The sequence below is a fragment of the Gossypium raimondii genome, chromosome 11 (genome assembly GCF_025698545.1).
Source record: "Gossypium raimondii isolate GPD5lz chromosome 11, ASM2569854v1, whole genome shotgun sequence".
Taxonomy (NCBI): Eukaryota; Viridiplantae; Streptophyta; class Magnoliopsida; order Malvales; family Malvaceae; genus Gossypium; species Gossypium raimondii.
Window position 1 is genome coordinate 15,683,804 of NC_068575.1, and position 17,970 is coordinate 15,701,773.

Below are 17,970 nucleotides of genomic sequence, written 5' to 3' on the forward strand. Positions count from 1 at the left end.
TCTTTGGGTGTCCTGCGTATGCTCATGTTGAAGTAAACTCGAAGGTAGTTGGTGCTCAGTCTTAACTAGCTGGCACATCAGACACCGAGAGACGAAATTTGTTACCTCCTATTTCAAACCCAACCACTAATATAACTCATTCAGATCATGATACATCTTATTTCAGCCGGGATGCATAGCATAAGGGCTACTATGCGCTTCACACTAAATGGAGTGCCTCAAATTAGAGTCGTTAGGCAAACAAACCTAACCTCAGAAACATAAAACCTCATCACTATTCAGCCAAAATCAGAAGTATTACAATCCTCAACCTAACAGAATTGTAGAACAAAAGAGTCATCCCCAACTGTTTAACCTAAATCTGATCAATCCAAGTCAGCTTAACTTGTAACTTGGCTAACAGACTCCCGTCATCGAACAGACTTAGGCAAGCAAACATCGCCCTCAAATTAGACATTGCTCTATGACTAAAAGAATCGGTCACAACATTGGCCTTACCAGGATGATATTCAATCGTGCAGTCGCAATCCTTAAGCAACTCAATCTATCTACATTGTCTAAGGTTCAACTCCTTCTGAGTAAAGAGATACTTGAGGCTCTTGTGATCGGTGTAAATGATACACCTCTCACCATACAAATAATGCCTCTAGATTTTTAAGATGAAGACAATTGTAGCTAACTCCAAATCGTGCTGGGGTAGTTGCATTCGTGTGACTTAAGCTGTCGGAACGCATAAGCCACTACCTTACCGGACTCAGGCTATATCAAAATAGGAGTCTAAGTCAAAACAAATTTAAGCTTCTCAAAGCTCGATTGCCTCTCATTAGTCTAGATAAATAGTGCGTTCTTACCCAATAGCTTAGTCAAAGGAGTTGCGATCAGAGAAAATCCCTCGACAAACCTTCGATAGTAACTGTAATAGCTTGTATGTTAGTGGTGGCGGAACAGTGGTTTTGGGACCACAAATTTCTATCATATTGACTTGTAAATGTTATTTATAGAATATTTACGGAGTCATTAGAGTCGTATTAAAATTTGGTTAAGAAATTTTAACGTTTAGATGGCTAATTAAAGAAAAAAAGACTAAATTGTAAAAGGTGTAAAACTTGTTAATTATGGCAATCAGATTATTTAATAGCTTAATCATCACAAGAGGGAGTACTTATGTAGCAATTAAATCATTGTTATTAAGTGTTGGATGGTTTAGGAATAGAATTGGCTTAAAATGTATGTTATATTAATGGTAAATTTGTAATTTAATAAATTAAACTTAAGTAAAATAATGGTAAAAAGATTATCATTTTCTTTAGTGGAAATTACCACCTAAAAACCAAGTTGGAAAAGCTCCATTGAAGGCTTTGAAGTTTCAGCAAGGTTAATGCGTGCATTTAAATGAGTTTTTCACATGTTTCTTATAATTTCTATATTTTTGATATCGTTACAACTAGGTCCGACTAGCTCGTACCTTTTTTTTGAATCTTTTAAAAATTTTAGAAGTTGTCATTGATGAAAATTTAATGCTTTTTGTGATAACTATGTGTTTGAAGTTTTGATTGTGGTATTTGGTTACTTTAGTTAGTGATTTTTATTAGATTTTGATTTAAGAATTAAATTGTTAAAATGTCAAAATTTCAAGGTTTGATGGTGATTTAGAAGTATAATTTGGACTTTTTAAGGGCCTAGATTATTCAGCTGTGATTGTTAACTTGAGAAAATGGTTAATTTGGTTATTTTTGGGTTAGAGGACTAAATTGAAAAAGCTATAAAAATTTAGAGGAAATGTGTAACTAATGAAAAGTTAATGATCATATGCATTGACTTGAATGTGATGTGTGTATGAGATTAATACATTGTATTTAATTATTATATAGATCAAGACTTGAATAAAAAAGACAATAACCAATGAAAAGGGAAAATAGTAGAATAGTCTGTACATGTTGACCGGACTTAAATCATAGGTAAGTCCATAGTATTTCAATATGTAAATAAAACTCTACTTGAAATTTTATATTACTGTTCTTTAGTTAATATGTTTATAGATAATTATTGCCTGAATGCACATATGTGCCCATGTTTGTAATTCGGTACCTTTGAATGCACATACGTGCCCCTGTTTGTACTTTGGTAATCTTGAATCAAATGATATGTGAACTGTGTTTAATTATATTTAGATTAAATGTTATACTATGTCCTTACTAAGCTATGTAAGCTTACCGATTTTTGTGGATTGTTTTGTAGATAATCGTTGTTGACATTTTGGAATGATCAATCAATTGGCTCACACTATCCATCTAAGTTGGTTGTTTTTGTGTCTCTTATGGTAGTGGCATGTATATATAGATAAATATGTGGTTTTGAAATGTTAATAGGTGTAGTTTAAGAATGAGATGTGTGTTTTGTTTAAGGTGTGTTTTGTATGGATGAAACAAGTATGCTTATATATTACATAGATGAACACCTTGATGGTTAGTTATTGAATGAAGTGAATTTAATCAAGGTGAAATGTTTATTTGCTTAATGTCTTATAAAGGAGGTATATTGAGCATTTTTGTGATTAATTGTTTAGTATATAAAATTGGTTCCTTTGAATGGCATATTGGTTGGATGATATAGATTAATTGATTTGGTATATTTAGGTATGTTGTAGTAGTGCCTAGGTCTATTGAATGTATGCATAATTGGAGAGGTGGAATAGGTGAGGTTTGGCCTTAAAATGGTTTTTGCGTCAAATTTGGTGCACATAGCCTGGGACACGGTCGTGTGTCATTTGAGAGTTTCTTAGTGTTCCAAATCAGTGAGTTATACAACCTAGCACATGGCCTGGCACACGGGTGCGTGTGGCAACTCAGAGAGTTACACGACCTAGCACACATTCGAGTAGGGCAACTCAATGAGTTACATGGGTGAGGACACGAGCTAGGACATGGCCATGTGTCCCTAGTTCGAATGCCCTGTTTTCTTTTTTTTCAACTTTTTCTTAAAACTTTTGTTTTGTTTCAAATTAGTCCCGATTTGCCTCAAAGATATTTTTAGGGCCTCGAAGGCTCGATTTAAGGATGAAATGCTTATAATTAATATGTTTTGAATGCCATTTATTTATTTAATGTTATATTGATAAATGTTTCCTGATTGTATGGTAATGCTCTATAACCCTAATCTGGTGGCGGAGACGGGTTAGGAGTGTTACAGTATCCCGCTAGGCCAAGGAAGTTACAGATCTCTGAAACATTATTAGGCTATTTCCACTCAAGCACAGCCTCAATTTTCTTAGGATCAACTTGGATCCTCTCAATAGAAAACACATGACCCAGAAAAGTTACCTCCCTTAACTAGAACACACACTTGCTCAACTTAGCATATAAGATGCTCATTATGATCATCCTCAGTTTTAGAGTAAACCAAAATATTGTCAATGAAGACCACGAAAAACTGATCCAAAAATGACTAGAAGACCTGGTTCATAAGATCCATGAATGCAACCGGAGTATTCGTCAAACCAAAGGGCATGACTAGGAACTCATAGTGCCCATAACGAGTCCTAAAAGCAGTCTTATGAACATCAACCTCCTTAACCTTAAACTGATGGTATCTAGAACAAAAATCTATCTTGGAAAACATAGAATCCCCATGAAACTGATCAAATAAGTCTTCAATCCTCAAAAGTGGGTACTTATTGTTTACTGTCAATTTATTCAGTTGACGGTAATCCACACACATCCTCATTGTACTATCATTTTTCTTTACGAACAGAACCGGTGCTCCCCATGGGGACACACTAGGCCGAATAAACCCTCAATTGAGGAGTTCCTGAGATTGAGCTTTTAATTCCATAAGCTCCATTGGCACTATGCAACAGGGAGAAATGGACACCAAATTTGTACCCGGTAGAATCTTGATACCGAACTCGACCTCCCGATCAGGAGGCAAACCCATGAATTCCTCAAGAAAAATGTCTGAAAACTCAACCGTACAGATATCCCAACAGAAGAACTCATAGGAGTCGAATCATGCACAAAAGCCAAAAATGCTTCACACCTTTTTCGAACTAACTTTTCAGCCACAAGAACGGAGATCACATTGGAGAGATAATCTAAACACTCACTGATCATAACCACCTCCAAATCATGCTCAGATCTCAGAACCACTCTTTTTATAGCATAGTCCAAGACGACTCGATGTTCTACGAGCCAATCCATTCCCAAAATTAAATCGAATTCTATGAATGGCAGTTCCATCAGATTAGCCAAAAACACAACTCCTTGTATCTCCAGCGATACATTCTTATAAAGCATAATAACCCAAACTAACTGACCCAGTGGACTAATTACAATAACCTCTCTAGAAGTGCTCTCAACAGACATCCCCAAATTCATAAAAGCAAAAGTACCTATATAGGAGTGTGTTGATCTTATGTCTATCAAAGCAAAATATGGAGTAATATTAATGAAAAATGTACCAGTGATAACATCCACGGCATCTCTATCCTAACAGCGTCTAGCCGCATAAACCAATACAGGTTGCCTAACCTCAGTCTAATTAGCACCTCTGCCCAGTGCTCTCTGACCTCTTGATAAGCTATAAAAGTAACATATTTTAATCTTATTCTTAATGCATTTTTGGATGATTAATTATAAAAATTAGTGACTTTGATGCTTCTAATCCTTTAAATTCATGTTTCTATACTTAGGAGAGCATTTGGGAGCGAAATGAGCAAAAAAAGAGCCAAAATTAGACAAATAAAGCTGTTTTCAAGAGCCACATGGCCTGAGGATTTCCACACGAACTGAACACACACCCATGTGCCAACCAGTGTCGGTTTTTAACCCTGCTTCCAAAATATGCGGAAAAATCCAGTTTTTAGGCTTTTTGAGCATTCTAAAGTCTATAAATACCCATTAGAAGAAGACATAACAGAGTCATCAGAGAAGATCAAAGAAAACACTCGAAGAACACCATCAGAATTAACTCGGAAGCGGATCTCCATCAAGATCGAAGACCTCCTTTTAATTTCTTTCAAAGTTTTATTGAGTTTCTTTATGTCATGTGGTTTTTTTACTTTGAGATGTTTCTAATCGGGATTATGAACTAATTTCCTAGATACCCAGGGAAGATGAAACCTATGATGAATTTTATTATTTGATCTCTGAATTACATGATAAATATTTTATTCTTGTTCTCAATTATGTGTGTTAATTTCTTGTTTTAATATTTTCGGGATATTAATTCATGTTTAATGTGCTTAATGTAGTGGAGCAAAAGTCCCTATTTAAGAGTAGATCTAGCATAATTGAGTGGAGTTGCATACAATCCTAGAAATAGGATGACATAAATCTACCGGATTAAAGTCAAATCTAATAAGAGAATCCATATCGAGTTAATGCGACAATAAGGGTTTTAATTAGAAAAATATTTCAATTAATCAACCTAGAGTCAATTGTTCTTGCTCTTGAAAGAGATATTAACATAATTTAGGGATTTCTACGGATCAAGTCACAAGTGAATAAATTATTTAATTTAGATTCATAATAATAGGTAGAGTCTAGGTGGATTCTTTCCTAGGTATTGTCTATCTCATTGGTTAATATTCGATTATTTCCTTGATTCATTCTCTGTAGCATTCTTAGTTAAATTAATTTAGTAAATTTAAATTAAAACATATCACTCCAAATTGTCGGCTAAATAATAGAAAAATGGTAATTACTAATACTTTTAGTCCTCGTGGATACGATAATCTCTACTCACCATAGCTATACTATTGTTCGATAGGTGCGCTTGCTTTTGTCGTATTTATAGCTAGTTTTGTAACCATCACCTCTATCCACACCATTATCACCTCTGGCTGGACCATGGCCCTTAGGTAGTTGTTGTACTGCCATTTGGGGCTAAACCAGCTTGGAACTGGAGCTTGCATCTGATCAGAATGCTGTGGACAATCTCTGATACGGTGTTCCATTAATCCGTATCGCAGACAAGCTCCTAACCTCCTCCAACATTCATTTGGATGGTGTCTACCACAATCTTTGTTTATCTACATTACAAAGCTTTATGTATTAGTTCTGATATTTATTAACAGATATTTTAGGCCCAAGAGGTTATCAGAAGAATTTACAGAGTTTCACTACAGTCTAACTATTTCAAAGTAGTTCTAATAATTTCAGAGTGTTTTCTTTAAACTAAGAATTTAACTAAGTCAAAAGTACTTACAGGATCGACGTCAGAGACTAGGTATTCCACAGAATTATTTTTCAAACTAAAGCAGAAATGAATTTTATTCGGAAAACAATTTTCACAAAAATTTTGAACCCAAAATTTCACAGCCCAAGTTTTTTAACCTGAATATGATACCACTAAATGTAACACCCCAAACCTGGCCTAGACGTTATGGTCAAATCTAAAGAAGTTACGTAAATTGAATGAAGACTCAGTTCTCGTTGGTATATAAAAAAATAACGTCATTAGTTCTTTGTATATAAACAAAATCCAGTTTACTAGAGAAAAATATATATTTCTTTGTTTTTAAGAAAACATTACTTTTACGTTTACGAATATTATAACCGTTTGAATTTGTAGCATAAACCTTAATTTAACTCGGTTTAGAAAAACATGTTTTGATGAAAAAAAACCAAAGTTTTGCAGATAATTTTAAAACAAGTTAAAATCCATAAAATAGTTGAAAAGATGGGAAAAATAAAAATTAAGTCCAAACCAAAAATGTCCCAAAGTGTCCAAAACAGTCCAGAATTAACAAAACACAATAACCCCAAATTTAAATAAATAGAATGAAACCAAATAAATTTAACCGAGCTCTGTCGCACCAATCCACCTAAGTCTGAGAATTACCTGAAAGTGACAAACAAACAGAGAATGAGTTTTCGAAACTTAGTGTGTAACTTAAAATAAAACAAAATATGAGTTTTAAATTCAAACATATCTCATGTCAGAGTAGATACATGACACATATCATATACAAAACTAGTATCAAATGCAAATTTACAATCCTACCCTTGTCTACTACACACCATCTTCGACCATCCCTACACACCATATAGGGTATTAAATACTCATCTGGCCCTACAAACCATTTAGTGTCGATATGAAACTTTTCAAAATATATTTGGAACTTAGCTGCTAAATCCATAAGCAATTATCGCCATGTACAGAAAATAGATGTGGTGGTGCCACCAGATACCACAATGCAGATTTACAGATGTTCAAATTATACATAACATACTTACTCACATAACTTATACAGATCATATGTGTATATTTATATATATACCTAATTACACATACATGCCAAACATACACATATAAATCATGCTTATATCAGTTTTGTGCTAACAAATAATTAGAGAAATCATGTTTTGTCGCTTGTTTAACATCATATGGGCCCTACGGAAGGCCTATGTTCAATCTAAACATTGTTTACATCCCTAGGGAATAATCTAAAATTTTAGGCCCATCTGCCCGTGTGACCCATACGACCTAAATGGCCAACCTATGTGGCCCACACGGCCTTACACACGCCTATGTGGCTCACACAACCCAAATAGCCCAAACCGTATGTTTCACACGGTCTAGCACACAGCCTGTCACATGGTTGTGTGTAACACACGACCATGTGGCGTCAACTGAGTTTATTTTCAGCTTATGCCGTTCACTATTTTTCGTGTTTCTCGTTACACACATGGGTATTTCCCAATCTAGTTCCCAAAAAACGAATAATCCCACACCTAAAGCAATAGTTAATACAACACATATCAGTAACGGTTCGTAAATTTGACCGAAAGTTTCTCACAAATGAACTAATTAAAACCCTCCAAAAACACATTCGAAACTCTTACCACTAAATAGACATCAATCGCACAAAGTTTAGGACGTTGGAGGATCACAAATCGTCTCACGAACTTCCCCTAAAATGAATCAAATTAATTAAGTAACCCAAAATATGAATCATTACACCACAATCTTGAAATTTCAGCAAACCAAATGTCCAATGAACAATTGTAACGAAGGAATTGAGTAAAAACAATAAAACCTTACCTCTGTGAATTAAACCCGACTAAACAAAGACAAAAGAACCAAAACCAATTGAAAGTGATGGCAACAGGAGAAAGAACAGAAAACAAAAGAACAAAAAAAAAAAACATTGGAAGGGGGAAAAAAAGAAAAGAAAAAGAAAAAGAACTAATGAAACATAAGAGATAGGGAAAGAAAATGAATAAAATAAAATAAAAATACTTGAAACAGGGGGAAACGTGGGATATTTTGGAAAAAGAAATTTAATTAATCAATTAACAACCAATTTATCTTCAAAAGAAATCAAATCTTATCCCACTAGCTAATCAGATTTTTTTCCTAGAGTTTAAATTTAATTTGAATTCATCCACAAGCTTGCTTGAAGAAAAATAAAATATTCCTTACGCACACAGAAACTCGAACACGAGACCTTAAGCAGATATATCAAACATTTAACTAGACCAAATCATATGACAACAACCAACAATCCAAAACTTAGATTCTTGGAGCGTTACACATGAGCTCATATATTATTTGGTTATCATCCAAAAATGCAACTGACCTCAAACTTTAGCTGGTGTTAGTTCAATATGTTGTCAAAATAATTAGTATTGATAACAATTATTAAAATACATATTCTAATTCTTCAATAAAATCATATAAAATTCTATCAAACTATTTTGCATCATCATTGACTCGGGATGGTCTAACCGATCATACCAACACAATGAACTTCTTTTCACTATCTCATATGTTAATCATATACATGTAATGTATTCCTTCGGAGAATATTTATCATGCAAAAACACAAGTATCTCATGTCATTTCTATCCATGGTTTTAATGTAAAACACATAAAGATTACTTTCAACATATATCTTCTTGATCTAAAAATAATATTATGTTTAAAAATTTTGCATCATAAGGAGGTACAAAATTAACTCTTCATATAAAAGTAAATGTATTTTTACATAAAGAATAAATATAAATAAAACATATGTTAAACATTGTAAAGAAGTTTATGTCACTAATCAATCACTTCAAGATGCAGTTAGATAAACTGCTTTATATACCATAACACAATAAAATACAAAACATTATAAGATCACAATAATATATTAAAGCTATAACTATATAGGTTTAAAATTAAAATTTTCTAAAATCCTCCATCTCGTATAGCATGCATAATTTCAACTTAAAATTTATCATGCATTATGGAGCATCTTTTTGTTATTATAAGACTTTGCAAAATTTAATGTTTAAGACTTTGCAAATTTTTAAGTTTTAGACATGCAGACATGTACACAATGCATTCATATTTATTATAATATATATTAGCACCATCCTTTTTTTTAGCCTTATATTTTTTTACAACTAGTAGAATTATAATGTCAATATAAACTATGATAATTGATAATTTTATTATCATTCATTTTATCTAGTATCCACATATAAGTAATATTATGACATTTACTTCTAGAAATATCTAAACCAATGAGAGGTCCAAAATGTCATTATTTCAACAAAAGAAATATATATTTTTATAAAAGTATATGCAATATTCATTTCAGAGAATATGTCAAAATTTTCAAATATCCAAATTGAGTTCAAGGATCATAGAATTTATTATATTTATCGCAAACATTTACTTTAAGGAATGTATAAGAAATAATTCAGAAAATAATGTAAACTTACATCATAATTCTTTACCAATAAGATCATAAGATATTATCCACTCCAAAGAGTGATTAATTAGTATATACCATTAATAATTTTTTTAGGAATAAACATTTAACAACATTTTGGACTATCCATCTTCCACTTATCTACTTGCCAATATCAACAATAAGTTCCATTCACTTCTAAGAATGAATAAACAATATAATTTGTTAACAAATCCAATAATGTCATCATTGTTTGCAAATTTACTTCAATATCATTGTGATAAATCAAATATGTCTATACATTGTTCCCTTTCTTTTAATCAAACCTTGGCAAAATATTAAACCGATTTGCATCATCAAATGATCTATGGGCATCATATAAATATTTTCATTAAAATTATTATAATCACTATAGTTATATTGATTATTATACCCATACTAACCCATCAAAGACCATGCTCACAACCACAATTATAACTATGTCATTTTTAAGATTGATTATGCAATGCTATATTCACCTTAGGGAATGAAGCGAGATCTAATGAGAATTTTTTCATTATCATAATTTTCTTTCAAAAACTAATCCATAATTTTAAAGAATCTTTTATGTGTTTTCTTACAAAATTCATGATTAATATAATTATACAGTTCTCAAGCATGTATAGATTTGAAGCCCAAACTAATCATTGCATATAATACACATTTACAATAGACAAGAACATATAAGAACAATCATAAAATTTAATCAAAATTAAAACTAAACCAATAAATTCTATAAAACAAATAACAAATATATATATCCACATAGAAATCACAACAAATAAACTTGAGAAGGGATTTATAAATCCATAGAGATGCAAATAGAGAATTATATAAATTGAACTTCTATATAGAAATCGAATAAATTTTCTTTTCAAAATGATTAGACTTACTTAAGTAATTGTGGGTGAGAAGTAGAGACTACGAGCATTTTTTATAGTGAAGAGAAAGTAATCAGCCCCAAGCATATCTTGAGCAACCACTCACGATTTTTTTAACCAAATAATTAAATTTCAATAATTGGAGCCCAACAAAATTCTTGACGTAAACTAAGGACCTGTCACTTTTGAATAGAATCGTGCCGATAACGTGTTATAAAATAATAATAATGCAAAGAACACAAGAATAATATATGAGAATAAGAGAGATTTTTATTGCATTTCTCTTCTTTTGTATCTTCATTACAAGTAGTATATTCTTATATATATATATATATAGGAGATTAGACTCCTTATTTTCTAATACATAAATAGGAAAGAGGTTACAAAAGATGAAATGTGAAGAGTTAAGGAACATGAAAAATGAAAGGTTGAGAAAGATAAAGGTTGAATATCCACTTAATAGCATTCATAACAAGAAAAAAAGGAATATTTATCTATTTAAATGGGGCTATTTTACCAAAATAACCTAAAAGAATAAAATATTTACAACAATAACCCAAGTGCAAAAACATTCACCTAAATGACTTGAAATGAAGATTGTTGAGGGGTTTTAAACATCCCATGTCCCCAATCTCCAAAAAATCACTTGATGATTGAAAAAGTGTTTAAAAAAATAATTTTTTGGTGTAGGCCATGTGTATTTTTTCCCACTCGTATTACACTAGTATACATATTATAACAATATCTAAAACAATTTGGGTTTTGACTTTGTGGTGACCGACACCACTTTTTGATTAAAAAAATGGTTTTGGTTTAGTGGTGGTCGGCACAATTTTTGTTATTTTTAAAGAAAGGTTTTTTATTTTGGCTTTACGCTGACCGACACCACTTTTTGATTTAAAAAATATATTTTTGTTACTTTAGCATTTACTCCGCTTCACCTCCTTCCCTACTCCAAAAAGGGGGTTATGCTAACCTAATTTTAAGAAAAAGGAACAAGTTTTATATGACAAATTGGATCTCCTCCAAGCTCAAAGTCGACGAAACTCTCCTTCAACAGGCAAGTTTTTCCTTCCTTTTCATAGTTCTTTTTCTTAATTTCATTTTTAGTGTCCATTTTGAAAAAAAAAAATTATTTGGTTTTATTTCATTGCTCTCCCCCCCCCCCCCCAATTTCATTTTTAATCAAAAAAAATATAGGTTTGATTTAGAGTAGTTGTAACTCGTAACTTGCATTATGTGATGATCGGTTCAGATCTACCAGCAAGCGGCGAAGTCGCTTGGGAAGAATGAAAAGTAATTATTCGATGAGATTACATTGGACACTCCAACGAAACTCAATGGGGGTGTATCTTTAAAAGATCAGATAGAAAGGAAACTACAATATAATAATGATTATCAAGGCAAATTGTTCAATGATCCCATTTCTAATATGCTTAGTAATAATAATGATAGTAAGAGTTACAATTCAATTAATACTACGAATGGGGAAAAGGAAATTTCAAGAACAAAAGCTTCATCATCAGGTGATTTTTTGGGGATTGAGGACATCAGTATCGACCATGAGGTGTCTAAAATCCCCTAACATTTAGGTTAATGTTTTTGTACTTGGGTTATTGCTGTAAATATTTTATTCTTTTGGATTATTTTAGTAAAATAGCCTTTAAATGGGCATAATTGGCTGACATCTCAAGCCACTGTAGACTTTTGGATATTACTGCCGTAAATATATGTTTTGAAAGTGGATAACTACTGCTATGAAGTTTTCCCTAATTATTTCACTGTTAACCCCTAATTTCTCTCTCATCTCTGTCTCCGTCTCCGTCTCCCTTAAAGGCAAAAGCAGGTTTTTTTTAAAAAAAAATTAATTTTTAATTTCTAATTTTTAATTTTTAATTTTCTTTCCTTTTGCAAGTTTAGGTCTTAGGTTGCTACATGCATTGAGTTTTCAAGTTTTGAATATTTGGTTTGAGTTACTTGATGGAGAAGTTAACTGATTTAGAACTCATTGAGCTGAACAAAGCCAATCTACGACGAACTATGGACGAGATTCAACAACGCGCATCTTCCATTCTTTTACTTAATATTCAATGGAAAGATATGGAGAAAGTTTTGGATTCCGCTCAGAGTTCTATCGAAGAACGACTCAAGGAAGTGATTTCGAAAGAAGAAGAAATGGAGGAACGTGCTAAGAAACTCGAAAAGGAGATTCAAAGAAGGGAGAGTTCGGTTAAAGAGCAGTTTGAAACGCTTAAGGTTAAAGAGGAGGAATTGGGGAGGCAATTTAGGGATTTGGAGTTGGGAAAGAAGTATTGCGAAGAAAGGTTAAGAGAAGTCGAGTTAGAGCAGAAGGAACTTGAAGAGAAACAGGGGGAGTTTGTGTTAAAGGAGAAGGCTTTTGACAAGTGTTGTAGGGATTTTGAGTTAGAGAAGAAGGATCTTGAACGCAGTCGTAAAGATCTCCAATTTAGTGTAGAACAATGTGAGCAGCAATGTAAAGAGTTTAAGTTGATGGAGAAAGTGGTAAATGATAAGTTGGGGGAAATTGGGTTAAAAGAGAATGATTTGGAGAATCGCTTGAGTGATTTTGTGTTGAGAGAACAACAATTTGGGTTGAAAGAGAAGAGTTTTGAGAAGCGGTGTATGGAGTTTGAGTTGGAAGAAAAGGCTTTGGAAGAACGTCGCAGAGATCTTGAAGTTAGTGTAAAACAATGTGAGCGGCAATGTGAAGAGTTTAAGTTGATGGAGAAATCAGTAAAAGATAAGTTGGAGGAAGTTGGGGTGAAAGAGAAATATTTGGAGAAGTGCTTGAGCGAGTATGAGTTGAAAGAAGTACAATTTGAGTTGAAAGAGAAGAGTTTTGTGAAGCGTTATATGGAGTTTGAGAGGGAAGAGAAGGCTTTCAAAGAACGTTGTAGAGATCTTGAAGTTAATGTAAAACTGTATGAGCAGAAATATAAGAGGCTTGAAGTGACAGAGAAATGGGTGCAAAAACAGTTGGAAGAAATTAAAAGGAAAGAGGAGGAATTTGAGCTGAGAGAGAGGGATCTTGGGCAGCGATGTAGGGTTGTTGAGTTGTCAGAGAATTGTCTTCAGAATGGTATTAAAGATCTAAAATTAAAGTCTGAGCAATGTGAGGAGAGATTCAGAGAGCTGAAGTTAATGGAAGAATCAGTAACAACCCGGTTTGAGGATCTTGAGGAGAAAGAAGAGAAATTTAGATGGAAATTGGATCATTTTGAGCAGCGTTCTACAGATTATACAATGAAGGAGACATCTCTTGAAAAGGGTCGCCAAGATCTGGATGCAAAACAGAAACATAATGAAGAGTGTTTGAGAGAAATCAATTTGAGAGAGAAGAGAATAGAAGAATCATCTGAGGAACTGGCGAGAAAATATAAATTACAATTCGAAGATCTTGAATGTAAGGTTAAGCAATATGATCAGAGGTTTATGGAGCTGGAGCTTAAGGAGAAATTGGTTAATGATCAGTTTGAACAGATTGAGGCCAAAGAGGAACAACTTGGGTTGAAAGAGAGGCATTTTGAGCAGTGTTCTAAAGATTTTGAGTTAAAAGAAAAATGTCACTATAAAGAGTTTGAGTTGAAAGAAAAATGCCTTGAGGTACTTTATCGGGAGCTCAAAGCAAAAGAGAAGCATTATGATGAATGTTTGAGAAAAGTCGAACTGAGAAAGAAGGAGATTGAAGAATTATCTGCAGAACATAGGAGAAAGTATGAGCAACAGTCCAGCGATCTTGAGTTCATTGTTAAAAAGTGTGAGCAGCAGTTCAAAGATCTTCATTCAAAGGAGAAGAAACTTGCAGAATGGTCTAAAGAACTTGAAAGGAAGAGTCTTGCTTCTGCCATGCATCCTCAAGTGAAAAACGAAGCTGCAGGTAGTTTGTCGATTAAATGTTCCATGGATCATTCTTCACCAGCACATCTTCGATTTTGCATACATATGGATGGAAAGGATTTGCAAATGTTCCTAAATGGGCGCTGGAAAGAGCACGGTTCAATAGGTACTGAAGTTGCTATGGCTCTTCAACTTTCAGGAGACCCTGCAAAGCTTGTCTTGGATGCAATGGAAGGGTTTTACCCTCCACATTTGAGTAAGGGAGATAGAGAGTTTGAAGGGGATGTTGCCAGAAGAAGTTGCATTCTCTTGTTAGAGCAATTGATGAAACTTTCACCTGAAATTAAGCCTAATGTTAGAAAAGAAGCTATGAAGCTTGCCTTTGATTGGATAACAAAAATGAGAGTTGAACCTGGCCATGAATTGGAGGTTTTGGGTTTTCTGCGGCTTTTAGCCTCTTTCCAATTGGCAAATGCTTTTGATGCTGATGAGCTTGTCAACTTTCTGGTGTTTGCTGCTCAACATATTCATGCTCCTGAATTATTCAAGGTTCTTGGTTTGGGAGATAAGATCAAGGGTAAGTTTATAAAACTGTTTTACCTTCTCTGATTTACATGCATATCTAATAATATAACTTTTCTTTTATAGATAACATGCAATTGCTCTATCTCCTTTCGCGTATTAACAACTTTTATCATGATGGTCCATTATTGATTTTGTTCTTGTAATCAAAACAAGAGAACCAGAGATATGCATAAATGAGTTGATTTTTCAAGATAAAATGAAAAATACTGATCACTCTTTTGTTTCATTCTCGATAAATCTATGGCCTTGCTCCTAAAATGAAATGTAGTTTGGAGTTATATAGTTTTTTTTTTTTTATACGGGGAGGTCTGATAGGAGTTATAACTTGGATGGCTTATTTGACAGGTTTCATAAGGAAGCTTGTTGAAAAGAAGCAGCATATGGAGGCAATTAGATTTATTTATGCTTTTGAACAGGTTAATGAGTTCCCACCGGTACCTGTGTTGAAAGATTTTATCAATCATTCTAAGATTGAAGCTAAAAGAATATTTAGGAATGGGAATAAAACACCTGAAGCACGGGTTTGTTTACCTTCCTCTCTTTCTATTTAAATGCCTACTATGTCACTTGACATTAAGCCATGTAAGCTATGTAAATTAACAGAATGAGGCAGACATCAAAAGATTGGCTGATCTGAGGGCTGTTGTCAAATGCATTGAAGATCATAAGCTTGAAGAGGAGTACCGACCTTATAACCTTAAGAACCTTAAGGATTTAATCATCTCTCTTGAAAAAGAAAATAAAAGCAGCAGTCTTACCTCCCCAAAAGCTAACCCTGTCCTTTGCACGGCTCGTGAGACTGACACCCCATCACAGCAGCATGGTGGTATTAAGCGGCCACGAGAGTTCATGGAAACACAAATTGTTGGAGATGCCCCTCTCGGTGCCACAGCCACTAAAATGGATTCTAAGCATCTAAAAGGTTTAAAACAAGGTAAGCATTCTTTATAATGGTTGCTGCACACTCCATTTCTTTGTAAGGTTCCTACCTAGTTATTGTCATTCTTTATAATGCAAGTATTTTTGTTTACTGCACATAGTGGTTGTTGTTAATACTGAAAAATTACAATTTGTTCACTATAATATGACATTTGTAGGCTATTGTTCATTAAGCCCTTGATTTCATCCATTTCTCATCTTGACTGAGGAATAGATATTAGTCCCAAGTTTACTGATAATCGTTAACATAGTGGTTTCAACTATAAAGAGCATATTTTGACTTCCAGACATTTATTCCAGTCGACTACGTTAGTCATTGATGATTGTTTCTAATACTAACAGTTCGTTCTAGTTGCATCTTTCCTGTTCTAAATCTTGTCAGTTGCTTTTGAGTGGAGGAAGGTGTGCTTTCTTTTGAATGGGCTTCATCGATAGTTACCTTGAACAGTGTTATGACAAATTATGTTGCCATCAGTTTTCGTATGCCTTTTCTGTATGCTTATAGATGAATCTCCCTTACCGATTAAGGTCTCTTATTTTCGGTTTTCATAACCATTACTTCCTTTAGACGTCTAATACATGTGTAGTAACTCCATTGAATTGAATGCTCTGTAAATTAAGTCATAACTATACAAAAGTTAATTAGTGCTGATAAATGGTGCAATTTAGTAGAATCGAGGCAACCTTCAGTAAGGTGTTCATTCCTAAGTTTAGTAGAAAAAGTTTGATTCTTGTTAGTTGATGGAAGTTTTCTATTATACATTACAGACGAAAAGGTGCCACCTTGTCCCCTTGGAGAGCAGATGGAGGAACCAAATTGTAGACCATTGCAACAGCAAGATAGTGAGAAAAAACACAATGCGACCACTGGTGCCCCTGCTGTTCCTTCCCTAGTTCTCCCAGCCGCTTCCTCAACAGCTCCTGCTACTATTTCTGCACCCAAACAACAGGAGAATGAACTTAAGTGTCCTGGAACAGCTTTATCTCAAACGCATTCAAACCCTAACCCTTATCCTGTTACAGAATATTATTCTTGGGAAGCTCTTGCAAGGCATGGTGATGAAGTTGGTAGTTAGCTTAGTGAATGCAGTAGACCAAGCTGACCAATGCCTTTTAGTGGCTCTAATTAACGACCCTTGGCTCAATTTGTCTATATAGTGAACTAACCGAAACAAAAGATACTTGAATGTTGTTGCTTTTCAATTTAATATATGGTACTATATTGTAGATACTAAAATTGTAGTTATTTCCCTTGTAAAAGTTGAAATTTCTGTAGTTTGTTATATTTAATATGACCCTTACAGTTATTACTCTAATTCTTCACCTTATACATTTATTCTAGAATTACATCCATCAATGTGCACTCTCATCTAATAATAAAATTTTAAATATAATGAATGTTGTGTTAATTTGATGGTTAATGTGTTCATTGTCCTAGATATGATTAGGGTTCAAGTTGCACTAGTAGTAATATTATTTAGGGTTTTGCTCTTCTCTTGTAATTTAAACATTTAACATGTTTTAATGTATTTTAAACATTCAAGAGGTGATTTCATAAACTTAATTTCATTTTCAAATTCAACCCTAAAAAGTGAGTTTTCAAAATTCTTCATTAATATTTATATTTTTTTATAAATATAATGATATCTATATATTGAATACTTCTTAAACCGTTTATTTTAATATAATTATTTTTAATTTGTAAAATTTCAATAACCTAATTTTTATTAAATCAATTATTTATCCAAACAAGTAATTACAAAGGGTAGCATTTTGAATTGATGAATTTTAATGTGCTAGCATTTTAAGAATCATAAAAAATTTAAAGTTCTAAAGTATTTCTAACATATTCAACCTAATATAGTTTTACTTTAGGTAATTAATGCAAATTAAATAGTATTCAAAATAATAACTAATTAACATATTGATCAAGTGATAAATTAAGATACTTATAATTCTATTCGGTAACAACTAACAACTCTATTT

General features: G+C 33.1%; 1 protein-coding gene across 1 annotated transcript; it reads left to right on the forward strand.

Moving 5' to 3' along the window:
• Positions 1 to 11,607: 11,607 nt before the first annotated feature.
• Positions 11,608 to 17,274, forward strand: LOC105804482 (uncharacterized). Its single transcript, XM_052623342.1, has 4 exons — positions 11,608 to 15,037; positions 15,391 to 15,566; positions 15,649 to 15,979; positions 16,753 to 17,274. Exons 1-4 carry the CDS (start codon positions 12,583 to 12,585, stop codon positions 17,058 to 17,060), a joined length of 3,270 nt encoding a protein of 1,089 aa, XP_052479302.1. The 5' UTR covers positions 11,608 to 12,582; the 3' UTR covers positions 17,061 to 17,274.
• Positions 17,275 to 17,970: the final 696 nt, after the last annotated feature.